The sequence below is a fragment of the Anticarsia gemmatalis genome, chromosome 11 (assembly GCF_050436995.1).
Source record: "Anticarsia gemmatalis isolate Benzon Research Colony breed Stoneville strain chromosome 11, ilAntGemm2 primary, whole genome shotgun sequence".
Classification (NCBI taxonomy): domain Eukaryota; kingdom Metazoa; phylum Arthropoda; class Insecta; order Lepidoptera; family Erebidae; genus Anticarsia; species Anticarsia gemmatalis.
The window spans coordinates 616,360-639,787 of record NC_134755.1 but is presented as its reverse complement, the minus strand read 5'-3'; the positions used below and the strand labels follow the sequence as shown (position 1 = coordinate 639,787).

The following is a 23,428-nucleotide window of genomic DNA, read 5'->3' as shown; positions in this document are numbered from 1 at the left end:
ATTTTATTCGAATTAAAATTAATAGATTTCAGCTATATACATATAGTAAATTTTACGACATCGTAGCTATACGTTACAATTATAATATTAAAGGAACGCACCACTCAAATTGATATTCGTCTCCATAAAATCTTGGTTTTTCTTCGTATCTCGGGCCGACGACCCCACTGATGGATTCAAATTTTCTGTATGTCGTAGGCACTTTGAATAGTTATTGTTATGTTAAAAATCTGGAGAGGTTTATAACCTTATCTTATGTATCGTATGTCCTTAAGTTGACGTCACAGTAGCCAATTTATGAGGAAGAGTACTAGTTGCAAGAATCACTGTGTTACTACCACTATGCATGACGCTATAAGGTCTTAAGTTCGATTCCCACATAGAATAAAATAATACTGTCATAACTTAAACATATTTTTATGGTATTTTCTTTTAAATAAATCCATAGCTGTTGTTGATAAGCGGCGAACGACGCAAAGTTGATCTTAGGTTAATGTCATTTTTGTGAAACTGATATAATTAATTAATTACAAACAAATAGTTTTTATCCGCGGCTTTGCCCGCAAACGAATAGAAATAATCTCTATAAATCTCTTCGAGGACCAAATACATATAAACATCTATACTTATATACTTATAATATTATAAAGCTGAAGAGTTTGTTTGTTTGTTTGTTTGAACGCGCTAATCTCAGGAACTACTGGTCCGATTTGAAAAATTCTTTCAGTGTTAGATAGCCTATTTATCGACGAAGGTTATAGGCTATATATCATTACGCTTCGACCAATAGGAGCAGAGTACCCGTAAAAAAAGTTACAAAAACGGGGAAAATTTTGACCCATTCTCTCTTATGTGACGCAAGCGAAGTTGCGCGGGTCAGCTATATAAAATAATTGCTATTTCTTCATAAATATATCATATATATTCATAAACGAAGCTTATAGACAGCAAAATCCTATTAAACAAAATATTAACAACAAAAACACGTGCCCAAACATCAAAATTTACAATTTCAAAACTTTTAACTGTTGTCCCAGTTACCTATATTATTATATAATAGTTGAATCCTAAGTAAACAATAGCAAAGCCGCTTTTAAGCCTGAAGCAACACAGGTATCTAGCTTGTTATGATAAGCCTCAGACGGAGACGGGATAAAACTATTTCCTATGAACTTAATCTTACTACTGGGTTATTAAAGACCTTTATTTTGTAAGGTAGATTTTTAAGGCAAAAGTTATTAATAAATATGATTGGACAATTCACACACGGTCATTTGATTCCAAACTAAGCAGAGCTTGTACTATGGTAACCAAATAACTGATAAACATACTTATATACTTCTAAATACATACTTATATAAATACATTAACGTCCAGGCTCAGAACAAATACTGGTGCTCATCACACAAATATTTGTCCCGGGTGGGATTCGAACCCACCACACGCGGCGCTCCGGTTGTTGCGGCGAGGTGACCGCTTAAACCACTGCGCCAAACGTGCAGTTAATGCGAAAAAACTATGTCATTCAAATCTTAAAACTCATCTTGCGTTGCTATTATGCTTTATAAATGGTTTTTTTCTTTATTTTATTTACGGTTCACCTGCTTGTCAAAGGTCAGAGGAGGGGTTAGGCCTTAAAACCATCATGTCTGCCAAGTGCGGGTTGGAGACTTTGTTTAAAAAAGCATTCACAATGACGCCAGACATTAGCGCTATCAATTCTTTTTTAATCATGTCCTCAGGAAGTGATCGACGGTTCGAACCCGAGGCAAGGCACAAATGACTTTTCGAAGTTATATGTGTATTTTTTTAGTAATTTCTGATCACCGCTTGCTAGTACCATACCTAACAAACGTAGCAAATAAGTAATTAGTAGACCTAGAAAGACTACAAAATGTCTGCAACACAACTTTAGCAGCAACACACAAAATATTGTGTTATGACTGTCATAGGGCGACGTATTGTTGGTGTCGTTGACAAATGCCGAACTTGAACGTTGCGCCTACATACTACATAGAACCTTCTCGCCTTCACTCTTCCTTGCTAAGTGATAATACATTATGTATTAGTTGCTTTTGTTACCTTAAGTGTATTAAATATAAGGTAACTATCTATATTAGAAATAGGTTTTCATTCAAAGCGTAAAGTTTGTTTTGCGTAGACATTATGAGTTACTTGACATTGTACTATACTTGTAACTTAAACGGCTGTTGTATAAACAATCCATATTTAAGTTTAATTTAATTAAATGCTCAATAAAATGTATTTTAGAAAACGCGTAGCTACCACTTAGATGATAAATTATTTTTTTCGCAGCAATTTATATTTTTTTGTGTTTTAATCATTTTTAGTGTATTTTTCCATGATGAGTATCACACAACTGACCAAAACTCATAATACATTTATTTACTTTACGTGTCTAAGAACTAGTCTTAGCATGTAATTCATGTACTCAGCTTATACAGGTTGTCCCAAAACTCAACGATAATCCGAGACAGGATGAAAGACCAAGTCATACCGGTTCTAGGAAAAATAAAAAAAAAATCTATATCACTTGGTTCAGCAATAATAGACACTTTTCAAAAAAGTTGAAATTCCACACCCTTGGTCGCATTTTCAAGTCCTGTGATCACCAATGTCACAATTTCGATGTGTTATTTTCAATTTCGTGATCTTCATTAAATATGCTATTAATCGTAAAACAAATTAATGCACAAAACATTGTTAATTTAATAAAAAAAGTTAAGTTTAGTAAGTCATGGTTCACAAAAATATCGTTAGTTAACTTTGACGCTTCATATTGAAAAAAAATGTACTACACTACCCTTGGCAAGTTATTTCAAAAGTTGGCGCATTTAATCAAGATTTCAAAATGGTGCAACACTTACCACTTTTCTTGCCATTAAAAATGTTATTTTTATTTGAACGACGAGTGTCCCCGAAAATGGATCGTACGGAGTGGTACAATTGTATGGCCTCGTCGTTCCCCCGATCTAAATCCATTAGATATTTTTACTGGGAATGCATAAAAGAAAAAGTCTATTCAAAATCTATCAGAACTTCGCCAGAAAATTGACACAGCGTCAGAAGAAATAAATGCAAGGAATTTTGCTTGACTGGTAAAAAGATCATTTGTACGCCGTTGCAGAGCCTGTATTCGTGCCAGAGGAAAGCAATTATTTTTAGTAAAGAGGTAATTGAGTCAGTGCATAACCAATATTTAATGTAATAAACATAATAGGTACAAATAATTTAAAAAAAAGAATGAACGAACCATCGTTCTTATTTAATTATTCTCCTTAAACTAATGAAATTCCGAATTGTTTTCCTCTGGCACGAATACAGGCTCTGCAACGCCTTACAAAAGACCTTTGCACCAGTCAAGCAAAATTCCTTGCATTTATTTCTTCTGACGCTGTGTCAATTTTCTGGCGAAGTTTTGATAGATTTTGTATTGATTTCGAATAGACTTTTTCTTTTATGCATTCCCAGTAAAAATATCTACTGGATTTAGATCGGGGGAACGACGAGGCCATACAATTGTACCACTCCGTACGATCCATTTTCGGGGACACTAGTCGTTCAAATAAAAATAACATTTTTAATGGCAAGAAAAGTGGTAAGTGTTGCACCATTTTGAAATCTTGATTAAATGCGCCAACTTTTGAAATAACTTGCCAAGGGTAGTGTAGTACATTTTTTTTTCAATATGAAGCGTCAAAGTTAACTAACGATATTTTTGTGAACCATGACTCACTAAAACTTAACTTTTTTAATAAATTAACAATGTTTTGTGCATTAATTTGTTTTACGATTAATAGCATATTTAATGAAGATCACGAAATTGAAAAAAACATAGCGAAATTGTGACATTGGTGATCACAGGACTTGAAAATGCGACCAAGGGTGTGGAATTTCAACTTTTTTGAAAAGTGTCTATTATTGCTGAACCAAGTGATATAGAATTTTTTTTTTATTTTTCCTAGAACCGGTATGACTTGGCCTTTCATCCTGTCTCGGATTATCGTTGAGTTTTGGGACACCCTGTATATCCTGTAACTTCTTTAGAAACTGTATTTAAGGCACAAAATTATCAAACCTAATGTAATTTTCCTCTATATATCTATATTCTATACTAATATTATAAGCTGAAAAGTTTGTTTGTTTGAATGCGCTCATCTTAGGAACTACTGGTCGGATTTGAAAAATTCTTTCAGTGTTAGATAGTCCATTTATCGAGGAAGGCTATAGGCTATATATCATCACGCTACGACCAATAGGAGAGATTAGCATTTAAAAATGTTACAAAAACGGGGAAAATCTTGACCCATTCTTTCTTATGTGACGCAAGCGAAGTTGCGCGTGTCAGCTAGTTGTCTATAAGGTCTGTCCCACATCTACCGCGCCATCAGTCCCCGTCCTCTGTGGTTTCACTTCAGGCTTTAGATTAAGGTTTGTTCTAGTTGTGTCTATAGTTTTAGGACTCCTTGTGGTTTACTAACCCTTGTATTTAATAATACTAAATTTTACTTAATATTAGACTTGGTAAAACTTAAGGAATTTAGGTGAAAGACATTTCAGGAGAGACAAATTTCAATTTCGTCTTTCGATTCTCTGGTCAATGACATCAAGATGTCTAAAGTGCCAAAAAAATATGTATGGTGATATAACTTAAACGACGATATGTAAGTATGGTGTAACTATTTAGATTTACGCTCAGACATTTTTTTAACAATGGGTTTTTATTATAAATTAGGTAATATTATGTAAATAATAATGTCAATGGAGTGGGTGTAATTGTAACATATTGATGTTAAATTAAAACTTTTTGTTCGACGGCATTTGCGGCTGTAAAACAGTGTGTTTTTTTATCACACTCAAAAAAATCTTTCTGCATAATACTTTTTATTTGTATGTTTGTAAAAAAGGGCGCGAAAGTCATTAATTATGTTGTGTTTCATTGTTTATGTTTCCTTTGTCAAAAAGATGGTGTAACGTGACATTTTACATAAAATTATTTCAGAAGATCCAATAATTTCTGCATCGTTAATTTTCAGTTGTATTTCTTAAAATGCATTAAACTTGTGTAAACAGAATATCGTTATACACCATAGCAATAAAATTATACTTGAAAACACATTTTCATCGTTGAAAAAAGTCATAATCGTAAAAGTAAGAATGTAGGAAACCATTGACGTCGGAGGTCACAGAGTCAAAAAATACAGTGTCATATTCCAGTACTACTTTTACGAAATTAATTTTGGGTTTTAAAAATACACAAATGCAAACAAAATAGCGATAGCGCGGATGGACAATCAGACCCAAAACTATCGTAGGTGAATCAAACTCTGTTTTTTAAATTTGGGATTTCAACGAACGACACTAGAGTACAGACATAGACTTCCATTAAGGCATTTCGACTACAAATAATAATTGTTTTAGAGACCCATATACTTTATCGTATAATAATTGCAACGACTACTACCATCAATAGTATCTATCGATGGTCTGATAACAATTTGTTTGATAGTAAAATGTATGCATAGAAATTATATCAGTGTAATGATAAAAGTACTACCGTCACAACTCAATTTATTTACCCTGTGACGCGATGGTACCTCGAGAGAGCATGTTTCGTGTCTCATAAAACAAGTTTGTAGCGATACGAAAAAATATTCCCAACATAGAGTACACTATGTTGCTAGTCCTGTGGTAACAAATAGAAATTTTGGCTTTAAACAGTCAAATATGTGGTTTTCAGTACCAACATAATTTTATATTATTATACAGAAGTCTGCTAATTCTTTTCAGAATTTTCCTTAAAATAATTCGATTAGATACTCATTAAATCATTTTAATCTGGTAGAGGTCGTGATGAGATTACCACACGGAACAATTATTTGTGCGATCTACGAATAATTGCTTCGGGTCTGGTTGTACTATGTGTCCGTTGTTTGTATGTTTGTAATAGTCCCCGCGACACAAGAGAAATTCTCAGTGCGAGAGTTGCTTTTCAAATAAAAAATAAGAATAAATAACAAAAACCAACATAGGAACCAAATAGGCAATTCCTTAATATTTTCTTATTCCTAGGTTCCTATATCTAGTAAATAACAAACTTTTGCATGTAACTTTATTATGTCCAGTAAACCTCAAAATACAAACCACTTGAACCGCAAAATCGTACACTTATTAACATTGTATTGTACATAAAGCTTTAATCCTTCAAAGCGGATGTTCAAGGCGTCGAACTTAGCCATCTCTCGGTTTATTACACCCCTGTTTTAAGGGATGTCTGCTTGCAGGGTGAATGGGACTATGAACTGTCGATGACACCAACCCTTGAAACATTGATGACCTTTCGAGTTCGTTGTTTTTGTCAAATGTTTGTTGAAAGCTTTGGATTTATGAATGTTATGTTGATGAGTGTTTTTAATTTGATAAATTGTGTTTTTCATACTTTTGGTTTTCGGGTGTAAGTGATTAGTATCATACTATTAATGTAATAACGGTGTGTCTACATTTGTCATTTCAACACACGGAAAACATGAGATAGTCGGATAGTTAGTTAATTACAGTTTTAAACGTTTATTAATGCTAACTTCCAGCTTCGAATAGCAAGTATTATTGAAAAGTGCAATTTTTATATAAATGAGTTTTTATTACCATAAATCTATAAGCATGAATTTCAACAGTTTTTTCATAAATTTGTCGTCACTTACTCCATCGGTTTTGTTATCTGACACTTAACAATAAGCAGTTAAAATACTACCTAGTCTTTAAACCAAATCAATGGTTTTACAAACTTAGTAAAACAAAAACATAAATATTTAACTAGATTTTAAGGAGAACGCGACAACAATAATTGTCTCTGAAGCTTGAGACTGAAATGTAATAAAAATTTGTTGGTTTTATTGGAAAGTACTTCTGTTTTTATTTTAAGAGCCATTCCAGTTTATTTTTATACAGAATGGGAATTAAGTAAACATAAAAAGATACCGAATGAATGACGCAAAATAATTTTGCAGGGACTGTAGTAGAGATGCGTTCATTGGTCTCTGCCTACCCCTATGGAATTTTTTTTTAGTGCTTGTATGTAGATATAATACTAATATATTGAGATATTAAAAATAAATATTGAGTTTCGTCATAGTTTTATGTTATTAAAATACGAAGGATTAAATACTAGGTGTATTTAATTAAAGGAAAGGGAAAGGTTTAAAATATTTTTTCCTTCCTAGCTTCGGATAAGAGACGGGGGGACAGCCTGTGTTGTTTCAGTTCGTAAGCGACAATTTAACAAAATTTCATTAAAATATGATTAGTAATTTTGACGTGATTGAGTGACAGATATCCAAAAAAATTTAGCTTTTTCATATTGGTACTAACCCCCGGTTTCTGAGGTACATTATGCGGTAATTTATCTATTCAATTGCGTTTAAAGATATAAAAAGTCGCCATTGTATAGATAAACTACCGCTAAATGTACCTCAGAAACCGGTGATTATTCGCACCAATATGAAAAAGGCTAACATTTTTTTGAATTACTCAATCACATCAAAATTACTTATCGTATTATAAAGAAATTTTGTTAAATTGTAGCTAACGTTCTAGAGAAAAACATAGGCCGTTCTCCCCGTCTCCTACAACCGGGCAACAAACCGGACATAAATAGAAAACCTAGGTGTAGGTTAGGTCCGACAGACCATTTTACTGTCTAAAAATGCATAAATAGATCTAGTCTATAACCAATACAAAATCTTCTATAACCCTCTTCCACTAAGACTAGTTTCCCGTCAGGTGTGGAGCTCATAAATCGGCAGTAAAGTTTAAAGTGTGTGCCGGTGACGTGTAGTAGGCGTGACGTCGACCGGTCACTGACCTCTGTACGTCACAGGTTGGTTGTTTTATATAAAAGGAGAGGGTTATATTGGTTATTACGATATGGGGAGATTTAAAACTGACTGATTCGTTTTAAGGGTTTGGAGTGTTTGTGAGGTGATTTGGTTTTCGGTTTTTCTGCTAAAAAAACTACCGAATAAAGATTTTCCCGTTCTCCTTTCAAATCAGATGAGCCCCGACAATTATTTCTTGAGAATATTAGCAGGCAAAAAAAAAATTTTGGTTCCAAATACATTTTTTTCCATCATCATAGAAGTGTATTTAAAAATAAAATTAAGAAGAAATAACAAAGAAATAAATAATCACGTGTAAAACTGATTAACATTACACACTGCTCCTTCTTTATTTATTAACTTTAATATGACTTTAACCGCAGTTTAATGGGACAATGCCCCTTAACCATACATACAACTGATTAATTTAAATAAGTGTCATCGTCTACATATGTCATACCTCTATACCATATACCTAATACCTATACCAATATTTAAGTCTTTTGCCCCTGTAAACAGAAGCCCACGTCACATGAACTGTGTACGCTTGCAAGTTCAAGATATATGGCTTAGCCTGTACTATGTCTTTCTTGTCCGCATTCTGAGCTAATAAAATGTCTTCCCGCGCAAATGAGACAGCAACGTCCATGTGTTTCGCATAAATGCTGTTAAAATATGGGATTGAAGATTATATATTACAGAGATGATTTGAATAAAAGATTATGAGGGATGTCTTGTTTTTAATAACTTTATTTTTATTTAAGTTATAACTATTTAAATTCTAAGAACGAATGTAAGTTTGCTTTACAGCAATTGGTTTACTATTTTTATCACGATTATAAATGCGTAAGTAAGTTTGTCCTTTACAGCTAAATCACTAAATTTATTTTAATTGAATTTGGCATAGAAATATTTGGCGACCGTCATACAAAGCCAATATATCTTTTTCCTAAAATAATCACTAAACTAACTCATATGTTTTAATATAACAAACGAGCGGTGCCGCGCGTCTAGATAGTATAAAGTAAATTTTCTTATTCCCCAAGAATATAATAAACAAAGGCTTTGACAAGAAAAGATGTTGAAACAAATAAAATAAACGACATTGAACAAACTGATATCTAAGTAGGCCATTTTTTATCTCAAACGAGTTCCCCTACAAATGGGCGCTAAACTCCTCTAACTTCATAACTGAAAGGCCATCTCTAAGTATCATATCAAAGTTTCTTTTTTGTATTAAAATCTGCTATTTTTGGACTGTTAGGCAGAAATACATTTTCGTATTTTTAGGACTTTTAGTAGATATATTTTTAGACAACTTTCGCTTTGTTTTATTCGAAGAAATGAGTGACAATCGTATTGATTAATTATAAATAGATTGGTAATATTATATGGAAAACGGTACAATATTACTAATCTACATATTTATGATACACAGTTAGTAGTTTTTTTTTTCTTTAACCCATTACTGTCACATTGTAGGGCAAGGGTTGAAACGAGGGGAGGGGTTAGGCCTTGAGTCCACCACGCTGGTCAACTGCTGGTTGGGGTCTTTGCATGCCCTCAATAAATGTATTAAAACAAATCTTTAGGCATGCAAGTTTTCCTACACCGTTTCACGATGTTTTTCTTCACCGTTAGAGCAAGTAATAATTATTTCTAACTAGCTGACCCGCGCAACTTCGCTTGCGTCCAATAAGAGAGAATGGGTAAAAATTTTCCCCGTTTTTGTAACATTAATTACTGGTACTCTGCTCCTTTTGTCCTTTCTCGGGTATCAAAATATCTCCATACCAAATTTTATGCAAATTGGTTCAGTAGTTTAGGCGTGATTGAGTAGCAGACAGACAGACAGAATTACTTTCGCATTTATAATATTAGTATGGATATACACATAACTTCGAAAAGTCATTGGTGTTGCCTCGGATTCGAATCTGCAAACACTTGCGTGGGAGGTGCCAACTTAAACCACTCGGTTATCACTGCTTAAAATTCAGTCTTTGTAAGCAACGCAAAAATCTATAAATACTAACGAATGAAGTTCAATCGAGTGTCCATTACAACGACACAATATCTGTCTGTGTTTACAAGTTTCATAATTGTGGTCTGTCGTTGTTGAGTGTTGTTGTTGAGTGTTGTTGTTGTTTATTGTTATAATGTCAAGGTGACACTTTGCAATTGATATGCAGATTGTTAGTCCTGTTTTATTGGAACTAGTGAACTGCGTAGAAGAAGTATTTTAGGCTGTTTTCCTTTCATATCCTTTCCTTTTAAAAAGACAACTCCTGCACTAAGATTTGCTCTTGTAAAACCAGACCCTAAGCAACTAAATGTGGATTGCACGAATAGTCAATTGCGCCGTGAGGGAATCGAGCCTACGACCTCCCAATGCAATGGCAGCGGCGTGGCGACCGTAACTACTGCTCCACGGAAGCAGTCACAAACTATGTTTGATTTTAAAAAAACAGATTCAGTATTTTAACGTATTAATAAAATACTTTTTATACTTTGGTAGATTTTCATGCTGCTAAGCTGATTTATAAAACATTTTCGTACCGTCTGAATGTTATGAATACAATAAGTTTAAATGTCAAAGAGCTGCTTGCTATTATAACCCAGTTTTAACAACTATTATTATTTGAATATGCTTTACTTAAAAAAACAACAATATTTTTTTTATTATTTTAAAGCTAGTACGCTGTTCGAAAATATAATTACATATTAAGTCATTACTGTCATACTGGGCAAAGGTCTCCTCACGTAATGAAGGAGGGGTTAGTCCTTAAGCCGACTACGGTGGCCAAATGCGGATTCGCAGCATTGAAACTCAAGAACTCACAAACATAAAGGATCGTGTCACAATGTTTCCTTTACTCTTAGAACAAGTGATGATTATTTTTAATATTCACATCACTTCAAAAATCAATTGGTAATTAGGTTCATAGTGTACCTACTGATATGAATTGAAGCCCTTATATTACTTAGCTTTCTCTTCTTTATATATAAAGATCATACTTTATAATTTTAAATAAACAAATATAACCCATAAATAACAATTACAGTACATTAAAGTTGTAAATCGCAGATTAACACGCACCTCTCACATAAATCTCAATACGTATTGATATATTGCTAGAACATTTGTTTAGTTTACAAGTAGTTGATTCAATATTTTAAATAGTAATAAATGTTAATAATTAAGCATCGGCGGATTAAGGTTTACGATACTTTATTTGTTACGCGACGTTTCGACCGAGTTGCATCGATCGTGCTCACGCGCCACTGATGCACTTACCTTATAAGCGTCGTCTTCCTGTATCGAGTTTCTACGCCTACCATCACTTGATCTTCATTCGTTTTATATTAAAGATTTAAAACTGTCGCAACTTACACACACAATACTAAGATGCACAACGGGTCATAGGCACAATGACAATTTTAAAGCTAACTATTTTATTCGTTTCGACCGAAAACCGGCAGAGAATAGTGAATTATCGAGTAACAACAATTTGACATTTAACTGAGTTAAAAAGAAAAAAAGATTCGTTCTGAAATTCTGGCAATAATTGTGGACATACTAATTTTAAACGTATTATGTTATATAGTTAATAAATAATAATCATGTACAGTACATCTCATAAATAATAACTATAGTCTACGTTAAACCACAATTGCAAAAATACATCAATAATATAAAGATATCATAATTAATATTGTTCAACGAAATATTAAACACAAAAAGAGAATCGGCGTCTATTTCTTTTGCGTCCGTTGAAGCAGGCAAAGGAAACAATACCCTTACAGCCTCGTCTTCCTTAAATATCCAATATGGATTAGTTAGGTAATTGAATAAAAAAAATTCTCAATTCAAATTTCGAATTGGTCCCAAGTGCGCTCCAACATATTTTTTACTTGATTTTATGGTAATGGTTTAAAATGGCGCCGCTGAAATACATAGTTCTTGCATAATGAAATGCTTGTTTAATTTTTCATACAAACATTCTCCATAGCTAGCCGGTTGTCGATACTCGATAGTTGTACAGAATCGCGCTAGTAATTTATTTATTAAGTGTCGTCTCCTTGTATCGAACTTCTATGTCCACCGTCACTTGGTCTTCACTTATTTTACATTAAAGTTTTGAAACTATTACGAGCTACACACATACCCTTTTATTCATAAACATACTATGAACCTATTTAAGTTAAAAAAACTACTATAATATGTTTTCTCCTTTTCATTTCGCTAAGTAGTCAAAGAAACAAAACTCTTCATAAGCCTTTCATAACTTCCTAAAATTTTGTGAATAAGAGGGATAATATTCTGATGCACAACGAGTTATATGCACGTCGTAAGTGCCAACAGTACCAGTCGCTTAAATTATTTTATCTCCACTAATTTTCTCCTACGAATACATCAATCACAATCTGAACGACCAGTAAATCCACTAAAGTGAATTAATTTACAACATAATGAAGTAGAGAATATTTGTAGGGTCTCATTATTACTCATTAAGGTATCTGAGTATTTCCGAGGGTCCTTTTAACAATTTTATGGATTAATACTAATATTGGCTAATAAAGATTTCACATGGCTCGTAAAATCAAAATCAAATCAAATCATTTATTCATTTAGGTCAAATATTGACACTTATGATAGTCGTTACAATTACTGAATCTACCACTAGCTCGGAAAGGGGGTAGAGCCTTATGAGAAGAGCTAGCGAGAAACTCACGGCCACTCTTTTCAATCGCCAAAAGTTTTACAATGTGGTTGATACAATAATTGACCATGCGAGGAGCTGCCAACAATCAGCGATATAGACTAAACGTCAATTAAGTTAAATTAATATAGCTAGGTTATTTATTAGTCTCTGATCGTACCGTATGTTGGGAGCACCTACTAGCATGTGATAATAAGAATATGGGCAGCAAGTGAGCACACTGGTTGTGAACATTATAAAAGAAAAAAAGTGACAGTTTTATGAATAACATCAAATTGTACGTAACATCACCTAATTGCATCATTAATTGCCCATATTTTACAATATTAGACCTACTGCTACTGAGTTTATACAATTTATAGCAAAGTTCCCTAATGTCAAAGAATCCTAATCAAGCGAGCGACTAATCCCAAGAGCTATTGTCGTTTAGATACTCATCAACTCTGTAATAAGCCTTCCTAACGAGATGTTCCTTAACAGCAACTTTGAATTTTAGATAGATTTCGTAGATTTTTAAATGGGGGCTGATTTATTGCCGTCCGTGTCCTTGCGTCAGAAAAAGGATCAACCAATGTACTAGTTGCGCTCACCGGTGGGTAAACGATCTGTGGGTTAAGCAGCTCTTGCCGCGGTCATTCTATAGATGAGTGGCCGCATAGTGGTATTTGAACTGGGAATCCCCATGCTTCGGAGGGCACGTAAAAAGCCGGGCCTGGTTGTTGTTAATTAAGGTATCAGTCGTTAATCCACCTCAAAGGTCTTGGACGGCTTAAATAACTTTGACACTAGGTTGATCACTAACTTTTGTAGAAGTCTTCGCGACGCAAGAGCAAATCTTAGAGTGAAGGTCGTCATGAACAAGAAAAAGCATATATCAAAAAACTTACATTCATGTACATACTTACGTATAACAAGGACTAACCATTTATGAACTTGCCTTTTCAACCCTTCGCCCCAATTTAGCTATTTTATCCATTAACTTGGGTTAGAGGATTATCGGTCCTGTTTGTCCCTCTGGGCTCTGTCTAATCTTTATTGGGAAATAATTGAATGTTTAATACGATTGTTTTGTTATAGTTTTAGTTTGAAGTGTCTTTTGTATTGTTATTGACTGGAAAAGGTTTTATATTGATTTGAATAGTTTGATATGTGTATTACAAATAATTAAGTATCACTTGTTCCAAAGGTGAAAGAAAACATTGTGATGCAACCTTGCATGCCTGAGTTCTTTAGAACAGTTCATGAAGGTATGCAAAGACCCCAACCCGCAATTGCCCAGCGTGGTGGACTCAAGGACTAACTCTTCCCTCATTACAGGAAGAAATCCCTGCCCAGCAGTTTGACAATTGTTTTTATACAACCTTTATAGCACCGGAGTTACAGTAGCCATCTACTACTACCACTGGACGAAAGAATCCTGGGTTCAATGTCGTGCATTGTGCAATTTATATATTGGTTGTCTCAAAGCTATAAAGCGGTTTTATAATACACTAGCTGACCCGCGCAACTTCGCTTGCGTCACATAAGAGAGAATGAGTCAAAATTTCCCCGTTTTTGTAACATTTTTCACTGGTACTCTGCTCCTATTGGTAGTAGCGTGATGATATATAGCCTATAACCTTCCTCGATAAATGGACTATCTAACACTGAAAGAATTTTTCAAATCGGACCAGTAGTTCCTGAGATTAGCGCGTTCAAACAAACAAACAAACAAACAAACAAACTCTATTAGTATAGATATGTTCTTTGTAACTACGAGTATGAATGAAAAAAATATCCTCGTTTTAGAATTTATTTTTAGTCTTGAAATGTATCCTCAAAAAAGAAACCTCCAATCTTTTAGCAACAAATGACCCTTACTTCCTAAAACATCTTTAACAGAATATAAAAATATACAATATATTTCAAAAATCAGTCAAGTATAGCAAGTTCATTGCCCGGGTGAGCTGAACGGCAGGCCTGCGCGGACCATGTTGAGACATGTTTCCGGATAACTCCGGACTACTCCGGACTATGTTAGGTATTAACTTTGTGACTAAGATTAATTACTGAATTATCTACATAGGTCAAAGGTTGCCTTTAGGATGAGTGAGTTTTGTCTTAGGCTGTTTACTAGATTTAAAGTTTGGTCTTTAATTATGTCGTGGCAAAGCGACCGGACAAACAAACTGGCTGATAATAATAATATTATTTTTTTAGGAACTGTATTGCTTACCTAGCAATATTTTGAACATTTTTATTTTTGTGTATAGAATAGGTTTCATTAAAACTTTGTAATCTGCATACAAAAAAAAAAAGAATAATCATGCAAAAGAAGCATGAACACAATATTATAAAATAAATTATGTGTAATACGTGAAAAACGCTGCGGCTTTCACATACAAGTAGTACCTATTTGTACTGCTTACTTCATAACAATGTAAGTGTGTAACTGTTTGTATTTCCCTAAATAAATAAAAAAAAATAAAAATAAAACACAAACCCTTTAGCTCCAGAATTAGAAGAATATTTCCAGATGGACAACGGCTACTCAGTCTATGCATTAACATACATATAACGGAAAATCCTTGAAACAAAGTTATTTAAAATAGAATTGCTAAAAATAATAGAAAATGATGGTCACTACATCCTAAAGTAGTATACAATAACATGCAATAAGTTCCCCTTGTTTTGTTAGTTTTTTATTTATGTTGATACATTCTCTCTCAAAGAGGATCCATTTACAAAGTGTGACCTTTTACGTATTGACATATTGTCACCTTGCTGCCCTGCCTGGCTTTACTCGCATACTTTCATCAGTTTTTCATACTTAGGGGTTAAGTGCTGTTAATATAAGAACTTAATATAAGAGCAGTGATTCGAGTGGTCTAAGCATTAGTCTTTCGCGCAAGTTGTCGAGGGTTTGAACCCAATGACTTTACAAAACCCTTGTTCTGACTGGTGATGGGAAATATTCAGATTAACGTTGACTACTTGAGAGGTCCATAACACAGTTCTAGAAGCGTTGAGTCTACCACCGTCGGTTCTTCGTCGGGCTTGAGTCCACCACGCTGACCAAGACTTGTTCAGCGTGGTGGACGCAAGACCTAGGACATTTCTTATTCTGGGAAGAGACCCTTTTCTAGCAGTGAGACAACAATGGGTTTGTGATATTTATTTGATAGAAGTACATCTTAAAGAAAAGGGAAGCTGTATTTGATTACTGCTTTACTTAAATTTTATCAAAAGTCTATTACCTGTTTTTAAAAGCGTAACAAACAGACTGACTTTAGTGTATATTATTAGTATAAAAATATGGATTGTCGTCGTTTATATATCTGTTGTCGGGTTAAAAGATATTTTAGGCTTTTATTAGAGACCTAGGTTATGTGAATGGCCTTTTGATGTAGGGCAATGTAACTTGGAAAGGGTTGATACTTTATCTTTTAAGAGTACCTGTTTTTTGCTTCAGTATTTTTTAGTTATGCTTTTACTTTTGCTAGAATCTTCACTGTAAAAGAAATATTTGAGATCTGCGATTTTCGTTTGTATCTTTTTCTTTGCAGATTAATAATAAACATCTTTTTTTTAGAGAATTTTATTATTCAGACTTTGATAAGACGATTTAAGAGGGAATAGAAATAGTATAATTGATTAAATTCATTTTGTGTTTAACCGGAAGGAATGAGCAAAAACCACTTTTTATATTTACTTAAACATCAATTTTGTTGGAGGACATTCTACTTCACTTTGCTAGTCCATTTAATCCAAATCAGAGAAAATTGTACTGAGGGAAATAATATATTATGTAAGATTTTTTTAAATTTACAGTCTCAGCAAAAAAGTATTATACATCTAGACTGCCGCATAACCTTTGAACTATTTAACAAAATTGGATATTTTTTTATAATATATTTGTGACTTTTGGGATAAGATTCGTATGGGATCAATGGGATCAAAATTCCCACCAAGTCGGACCAGTCCGCGTTCAAAATAAAAATACAAAATGAATAATTATCTAATTTACTTCTTAATTAAAAAAATATTTACAAAAATACAAATCGTCGTAACATCGTAATTAGGTGGTTAAACATTATTATAACAGGCAGTAACAAAACTCTACATCGTCTCTAGGTAGAGACAGTATTAACCAAATGGCACTTATCAATGTATTCTTTGGACACAACCAAATAAGTAAAGCTGAAGGCAAGAAATCTGTCCAAAATTCTACACTAAGTTATTTACAGTGAATATACACTTAATTACATATAAATACAAATTGCACATTATAAGTTAACTTTGTAAATTATCACTCAATTTAAAATTCTTCAATATTTTATATTTAAGGGTATGACCATACTAATCTATCGATAAATAATCATAGTGCACTATCGACTTTACGTACTCACAAAGTAGTTGGCGACCTCAACTAGTTCATAGAGAATTTCCTGTCTGAACCATTCATTAGTAAATTCCCGACCCAGGATATGAACCCGAGGCATATGTGAGAAAGGCACACACATTACCGATGCCCATAGAGGCAGCTGATCAATTGTATCTTGTAAACGCTAATTCACAATTGTCTAACTTCTCGACCCGGGATTTGAACCCGAGGCATCTGTGAGGAAGTCACACACACTACCGACCAGTAGCAGCTGATCAATTGTATCTTGTGAAACCAACTGTTCACAATCGCCTATTCTACCATCATTTGGAGGTAGTCATTATCGATAGATATGTATGGTAAAACCCTATTCTTTTTAGAGTAACAATATTGAAACATTAAATATAAGTTTGAGCATTATAGGTACTTATTGGTATTACAATTGAACAAGTAAATAAAGCAAGACATTCCCTTCATCACAACTCTAAAACAACCTCACATTTGACATAAAAATACTCTACAATCGCAGTTTTAATTTATTGCAAAACATTATCATACAATTCCTTGCAAATATCCTTCAAACATCCAACTAAATCTACTTCGGAATATACAATGGCTACTACTATAAAGGTCTTGCAAACATAAGTCTTTCGCTGCCTTGTCTTCTCATAATCTCAGCTGCAGCGGGAGTGGCCACAAAGACAGCAGCTTGCCCTCCCAACTCCATAAACTTCCCTCTCTTATGATTCCTCCCGCTTGCCCTCCTCTCCATCCTATGCGACGTATCAAACACGTCCTCTCCCTCACTATGATCGTAATCCACCATAGGCTCATTCAGTACCTCCTTTCTCCTATTTTCAACTCTCTTCTTTCCACTCAAGAAGTAAGACTGAGTGATATTCGAAACGTTAGGAGTAGAAATTTGTCTGGTCATTCTACCTCCAGAACCGATTCTCTCAAAAGGGGGAAAGTGCCTCTGCATGTTTTCAGAAAAGGATTGACGTCTGTAGTTGAACTGCCTGGAATCCAGCGGCTGGTGTCCGAAGGAGGCTCGCCTCATGAAACGAGGTTCGTGCTCTCGGTATGGCTTCACTCGCCCCTCTGGGTTGTGGGTAGACTTCAGAGAATCTTCGTAACTGCACCTAGGAATTGTAGTTGAGTTTGAGATGCCTTTGGTTGATTCAGTTAGTAGATGGTTTTGATGGCAGTAAAGTTACGTTAGTTTGATGATTGGGGGTTATAAAATGGTGATACTTAAAAATGAGTATGACATTTTGCAGAGGGTTTTAAATAGAGCATTAAGTATTCTGTTATCCATCTTTTTATGTATAAAATATGATAAAGTTAAACCTTTCCCTGAATACATGCCAAAATTGTGATTTCTTTCATTCTTATAGTTGCCCATATCATCATATAATAGACCTAAATGACCCTCTCAACAATGACAACGTTATTTTGGCAAATGTAACGTAATGACATGATTTCTTTTATCAACAAGCAACATCCAAATCTCCGTAGCAAAAACCATTCCAGTCGTATTTCCCTCAAAACTTTCCTTTCCTCAAAGATCTTTGCTATCAAGATCTGGATGTTTCAAGTCAATAGTCACATTTTAAAAGAGCAAGCCGTGGGTTTCATCTCATGAGCAACCAGTTTTCTCGAAACGGACAAAAAATACAATGTATTTCAAATACTTTGTAAAAAGTTTACAAACTAAAGGATATTTTGAATTTGAATAACAAGATACCCACCCGCTGCTCTCCTCGGAGGTGTGGAGGCTGGACTGGCCGCAAGGACATCTGGAAGTTGCCTCCGCGATGCCAGAGTCTTGTCCGCTGGAATTCACTGACGTTATCGATGTGTCCTGCCCCTTCCTATATGGTAAAGTGTTGTTATGTTAGTCTGTATGTGTGGATAGTTGGCGATAGTTGGATTGTTGCTTTTTTTGTGGTGAATGTCAAAATAAAATTCGTTTTAAACGCTGTTTTAGTTAAGTAAGAGATAGTTCAATGTATTGTCAATATTAAGAGACGGTTTTAAACTTAGGTAAATTGATATCTGTGTGTTGTAGACGCAAAATAGTAGAGACAACTACTGTCATTTCTGTTTAATATTGATTTGAGTGGAAGTAGATTTAAAGACACATTTATATTTTTTTATAGCAGTTGTTTGTGCTGTTGCATGCTGGGTAAACAACGGAACTAAAATGATGCTTGTTCAATGTTCCTTTTAAACGCTGTTGTATTTAGGTAAGAAATATTTTCATGTATTGGCGATATAGCAAGATACAAATTATGTAAAACATCATCAAAAAAACCTCGTCTAAGAGTCGAATCGATTTTCATACCGTTTTTGTAGTTACTATACTTGGAGGTGTTTACATAAAAGATGTTTTAAAATTTAAAGTCATTGACATCTAAGCAAATGGAATAAGCAACATCAATACAACCTCAAACATATGATTTGAAGTGAAGTTGTGTGGTTCATAAACACTGCACTAATGCACAAAACCACAGTTCAAAAACATACTCTAGTACTTCAATATAAGTTCTATTTTCGTTTAAAACTGGACTATTCTCGACTGACCTACAAGTCTAATAAAATGACATGCAACAGACTCTCTCTACATTTTTCATTCAACCCCAAACCTCAGAGTAGATTAAAAATAAATTATACGAGTACATTTGCGAACGTTTTAAATTATGAATTGTGAATTGAAAAAATAGACTTTTTTATGATACTTTAAAGGTACGCACATAGTCTTACACTAGTAGTGACGGACTATATGTGCGTTTTGCCAGCGTATTTCTACTACGCTAGAGACACGCAGTATTTGTTAAATGGTTTTTTTTCCTTATTCTCAATATGCATAAATAGTGTGACTGGGATAACACGAGTATATTTACTTTACTTAAACTGACAAAAATAGTAAAACAACTAAAATAATCCTGTCTGTTTAACGAACTACTTAATTAAAGTATGAGGATTAGGCACTTTAAATTATGTTGAGAGATCATATTTTTATGCAATTATCAATATAATCATTATAAATTTGACAAATAGTGTATATTCATGTGTGAAAGATCTATACAGCAGAGGAGATAATAGGTGCACATACTTGCATTAAGACTTTTATACAAGAAACTTTGAAACGTTTGATAGGGTGCGTGGCGTGTGCGTGACGGAAACCATATCTGCAAGGGTCTTTACAGGTTCTTTCGCTCTGTATAAGTATCATTGTGTCTCTATATCAATATTATCAGTGTTCGTTTGTTATTGATGTTTGTTATTTATTGTAATGGCGTATTTGAAATGGTTTTTATATTGTTTTTGGCGTAGACATACTTTTGGGATGTATTGTCTAAAGTCATCAGTAAAACTATTTGGTGCTAATGTTCACAGCTTTCATTGTTATGTATTTAGCCAGTTTATTATAGATGCTCTTTAACACATTTCTTGGAGGCCCTTGCCCAGCAGTTGGACAGTAGTGTGTTTAAAAAAATAAAGGATGAGAGTTAATTATTTGCTATTTTACTTTTTAATTATCAGGAGTATTCCTATACAAGTATTTATTTATCATTTATGTTATTACAATTGTACAAACTCAGTTTAGTTTGAAATCAGATTGTCCGGTCATCGTGTGGGAGTTGTCATAAGATATTTTTTATTAACATTATAATTATACTTCGCACTTGCGTAACCTAGCAATCTTTAAGATTTTATAGATAGGTGTCTTTTTCCATATTCAACATATAATTTTGAATATTTTAAGTAATACTACTTCAAGGTGACATTTGAGGCGTAGTAATAGTCTTAAAAAATATTATGTTTATTTCTTTCAATATTACTTAATTCATATAATTCTTTTGAAGTATCTTCTATCAATCAGTGGGTTTTATAAAATGTTGTGTTTTTAAGGAAAAAAAATAAATAACGTTGTTTTTTCCAGTTGATGATTTGTCTGTGGTTTGAGAAAATCGAGATTTGTGATGTTTTAGGGTTGTCGTACACGTTTTCATTTTGGCATTAATAGGCAAAACCGTTCGGCAAAACCAAATATGTGTAGATGAATGTTCGGGGAAAATGCCGCTCGACATTACCACTGAATGCTTACTTTTAACCGAATTGTGACGATTGGACCCGAAGGAAATAGCTATAGCGCGATTCTCTACAATTGGCACCGTCGAGTATCGAGAGTTTGACATTTAAAATTTACTGCAAAAATAGTTACTACGACGCCCGCTAGAGGCGCTGATCAGATTTTCATACAAAATTTCAATAGCTAGCCAGTTCTCGAAAGAGAATCGGGCTGCTGGTCGGTACACGCCAAACAAGTGAAGTTATTGCTTCGAATCGGTTTTGTTGTTCGATAAATACTGCCGAACCGAACGTGCTGACCCGAATATGTGTGTACCAAGCCTAAGATTTTTCTACTTGTAATGTTTTGTCAATTGGAAAATAAGTAACAGGTACTCACTGGTTTCTCGTATTTAAATAAGGCTTAGGTACAAATTAGGTTATTTTTATTGAATTTTGTTTATATTTGAGTAAATATTAAACATTATTTTATTAATTCGAAACAGTAGTTCCTGAGATTTGAACAAACAAAGTATGTAGTACTTCCAAGAAATATGGGGATTTAGTGTTTTTATAATATAAGCAGAATTTACAAAAATAAATAATATTTTCAAGTTTAGTTTCCAATGTTAAACATTATACATATATTCAAATTATAATTCAGTTAATAACTTTTTAAGAGTATATACACATACCTTTAGCTATTAAAGACACGTGTATATTTCTGGAAACAAATTCTTACTAAAGATTACAAACGAATGGAATTAAAACAATATTTTTGTTTGAGTTCTCTTTTACAGAACTTTGAAACAATTGGCTTGAGATCAAAATTGTTTGATGAAGTATTTCTCGGAAGGTTCTGTTTCGAGGTCATATTTATTGTTTTTGATGCGGAAGTCAAAATTCTTGGATTGTGAGACCTTGACTTAAGATTTTATCAAATGCTTTGAGATCAAAAGTTTAACAATGATCGTTTGTACAATTTTAAAGTCTTAGAAGATGCAAAAACAATGTTTTGGAGAATCGATGGCATTGGATGGGAAATATAGTTTTGTCAGCACTTCAAACCAAAAAGAGATTTATAACAGTACCTAATACAGACCGCTACACAAAAATCTTCATACTAAATTTCAACTTTCTACGCTCAATAGTTTCGGCAGTGCATTGTCCATCAGTCAGTCACTCAGTAACGGAAAAGTTTTATATTAGGTCGGGGAAAAAGTCTTTTCGCATTAAAGTATGTATGAACTTGTAATATTGATATCTAACATTACGTAATACGAAAGCATAATGACTTTAAGGTTTATTTTTTTACGATGTGACCGTGACCGCAATGAAAAAAGTATATAAATTGATTTGTTAAACGTACCAATTGAGCCAATCTGTTTATAAATTGAAAAAATAAGTCCTGTGTGAATCGTGCAAGTCATATAGTAGATATTGGTTAAGTGTAAGAATTTGAACCACAGAATGCAACCAATGAAAGGGTTAAAATATTTATAATATTGATACTACTACCACAAATTTGCTTTTTACTTACACTAAGTTTCAATATTATCCATACCAAAATAAAATTTTACATTAAGGTGATATCCAATGAATCCACGCTTATTCCAATATAATTTTCTGCTACGAAGCGTATATAAATAAATAAAAAAGATTTTTGTACAAAAATATTTCCCAAGTTTTCCTTGTAGATATGAAAAAATAATTAAACTTACCCACCCTATAATAAAAATAATAAATGCTCATAAAGGCTTGATTGGTCGCACCTCAACCAAAGCCGTACAAGAAATAAATCTGTAAACATACCGCGCGAGCGACGCCGCGGGCATCAGCTAGTCTCCAAAATTGGAAACTGCAGAAATAACAATAACTACAATTTCAACTCAAACTATAAAAGCAGAAAACAACTTCATAGCAGAAGATATTAAGTACACTGACACTACAAGCGAAAATCAACCTACATCACATTAAGATAAAGTTAAAAATAACTAAACAAAAAGCATACCTCTTCTGCAAAGGGCGTTGGTTGAACTTGATACACATTCTCTCATGTTTCTGGTTAAACATGTCATCTCCAAATTGATTTTTCACGCATTTCTGATGGGCTTTTCCGAATTCTTCCACCGTGTTTCCATGGGGGCAGACTTTCTTCACCGTATTATGGTTGATGACGTCAATATAGGAGTCAGCCTCGCTATAAGACTGGTTGAGTTCCTGACACTGGTTCCCTCCCGACGGGAAGAGCCCTCCGAACTTTGTTAAGTGCTCAGTTGAGAAAGCGTTAAGACGTTGCTGGGAATATGGTTTGTGGTGGCGTCTGTTAGGGCAAAGAAGTGAGGTGTTATTGTGAGACCGCCGCTGAGTTT

The 23,428-nt window shown here is 33.8% G+C and overlaps 1 protein-coding gene across 6 annotated transcripts in view; it reads right to left on the bottom strand.

The window, feature by feature from the left end:
• Positions 1-16,602: 16,602 nt before the first annotated feature.
• Cad89D (cadherin 89D) overlaps positions 16,603-23,428 on the bottom strand; it is an 87,683-nt gene continuing 80,857 nt past the window's right edge. The window contains exons 20-23 of one of the 6 annotated variants that reach the window (XM_076119821.1): positions 23,068-23,379; positions 22,869-22,914; positions 18,731-18,853; positions 17,831-18,121 (exon numbers count right to left, since the gene is read on the bottom strand). In XM_076119821.1, coding sequence (XP_075975936.1) covers positions 17,966-18,121; positions 18,731-18,853; positions 22,869-22,914; positions 23,068-23,379 — 637 coding nt within the window. In that variant the 3' untranslated portion in view covers positions 17,831-17,965. Of the gene's footprint in view, positions 18,122-18,730; positions 18,854-22,868; positions 22,915-23,067; positions 23,380-23,428 lie in introns of all 6 variants that reach the window. The other 5 variants (XM_076119822.1, XM_076119816.1, XM_076119818.1 and 2 more) reach the window with 5 other exon arrangements.